Source organism: Ursus americanus, chromosome X (assembly GCF_024610735.1).
Source record: "Ursus americanus isolate L20-20 chromosome X, mUrsAme1.1.p, whole genome shotgun sequence".
In the NCBI taxonomy this organism is placed as follows: Eukaryota; Metazoa; Chordata; class Mammalia; order Carnivora; family Ursidae; genus Ursus; species Ursus americanus.
The window spans coordinates 13,297,461-13,299,210 of NC_142164.1; the positions used below are offsets into that span (position 1 = coordinate 13,297,461).

Here is a 1,750-nt window from a genome sequence, read left to right on the forward strand (position 1 = left end):
TGTTTTACTGCAGGGATCTTCCATATTTCTAAGGAAATTCTACTATCAGTGCTATGCTATCCTCTTCCAGATTAGAAAAAAAGATAAAAGTTACCCAACAGGTTTTCCAGAAGAGCAAAATTCTTATTCTTAAACCTGGTAAACAGCAATAAACATGTGACCAGTATCATTCATGAACCTAGACTCTGAAGCTAAAAAAAACCTTTTAGAAAGCAGAACATTTGAAAAATAGCAAAAAGAAAAAAGGTAAAATCTGCACTTCGGTCCTCCGCTATTTAGAGCCTTGACTGCCCTCTTCAAAAACAGAGTGGAGATCTTCTTCAGACTTCACTCAGGGCAGGAGACGCTGCTCGATGGGACACTGGAACTTTCACTGGCCGTGGCCCTAGTAGCATCGGTGGCAGCAACTTTGGCCTGGGCTCGCTCTCTTTCATCTCTCAAAGCTTCCTCATACCAGGACGAGAAGGAAGCGGGGTCAGTGCCACTGACCTTGGCAAAAAACTGCAGGACTTTCATCTTGCTGGTTTCAGTGTGGGCCCTGGGACCCCACAGGAACTCGTAGCGTGGAGGATCGCTGCTGGGCACCTGCCGGTACTCCAGGTACTTTTCCTGCACGAAATCTTTGGTGATGAGCTTCCTGGGCTCCCCATAGATGAAATCCTTCTTCCCGGCACACACTCCGATCTTTCTCAGCACCTCCCAGATCTTCTTCTCAGGGGCACGGTTGCCCTCCACAAAGATCACCCCCAGGATAAGGATCAGGAGGCCGGTCTTGGGCATGCTGTGGTCATCACTCAGCATCCCATCGTAGGTGAGATCTAGGGTTTTGACAAGCACGTAGGAGCGGTTGATGGGGTCTGCTTCCTTCACTTCAATGCCAAAGACAATCTCCATGCACTCACAGGCTTTCCCGAAGATCACAGGGAAGTGGCCCTTGTGCTCTTTGATGACACTCTCCAGCATTTCTGCCTCTGTGATAGGCTCCTTCGTGACGTACTTGGTGCTCAGGAACTGCACCAATTCGGCCATCTTCTGGTTTAGCACATCACTGAGCAAGGACTCAGCATCTGGTGGAGCCTGGGAGGCGCTCGGACCCTGTTTGGGGCTGCTGGAGCCCTCCTGCGACTTGCTCGATGGAGTGGCTTTGATGGTGGTGGAGGAGGAGAGGGCTTTCTGAGGACTCTGGAGAACACTTGGTTTTCCAGCAGCAGGCACCACCTCTGGGGTGCCCTGGATCGAAGGAGAGAGAGAAGAGGAGGCAGTTTCCTTCTCAGTGGCAGGAACCTGTGCATCCCCCGGGCCCTGAGCTCCTCTTTCGTCCTTAAGGCCTGCTTCAAGCTTGCGGGAGTGACTCTTCTTACTGCGAGGCATGATGACGTGTGTTGCGGGCAGAGTCAGGAGTGTGGGCAGGAGGTGGGGGATGGCAACCAACTGGCCTGAGGGAGAGGGGAGTAATGTGAGAAACTCAACTTTGTCAGCTTTGACAGGAAAGGTCCCCATCTCCCAAAGACACCAGGTATGGAAGTGAGGAGGGTAGAGGGGACATCTGTATCTGACAGCCTTGCCTGGGACCTCTCACAGCTGAGAGAAAGGACAAGTTTCTGTGGGGCCCTCTGTCCTCTCAGCCTTACCTTAAGATCCTCACCTTCATACCTGGCAGGGCCTGAAACTCCTTTCTGTGATGACCAGATGCTGGGTCCTTCAGACCAAGGCCCTCACCTCTCCGAGACCCCCGATTTAGAAATAGAAG

General features: G+C 51.9%; 1 protein-coding gene across 1 annotated transcript; it reads right to left on the reverse strand.

The window, feature by feature from the left end:
- Positions 1–327: 327 nt before the first annotated feature.
- Positions 328–1,418, reverse strand: LOC123797233 (putative MAGE domain-containing protein MAGEA13P). The gene has a single exon (XM_045805004.2). It carries the CDS (start codon positions 1,369–1,371, stop codon positions 328–330), a length of 1,044 nt encoding a protein of 347 aa, XP_045660960.1. The 5' UTR covers positions 1,372–1,418.
- Positions 1,419–1,750: the final 332 nt, after the last annotated feature.

Excerpts from the sequence above, each read along its gene's own strand:
- LOC123797233 (XM_045805004.2), bottom strand. The coding sequence starts at position 1,371 with ATGCCTCGCAGTAAGAAGAGTCACTCCCGCAAGCTTGAAGCAGGCCTT.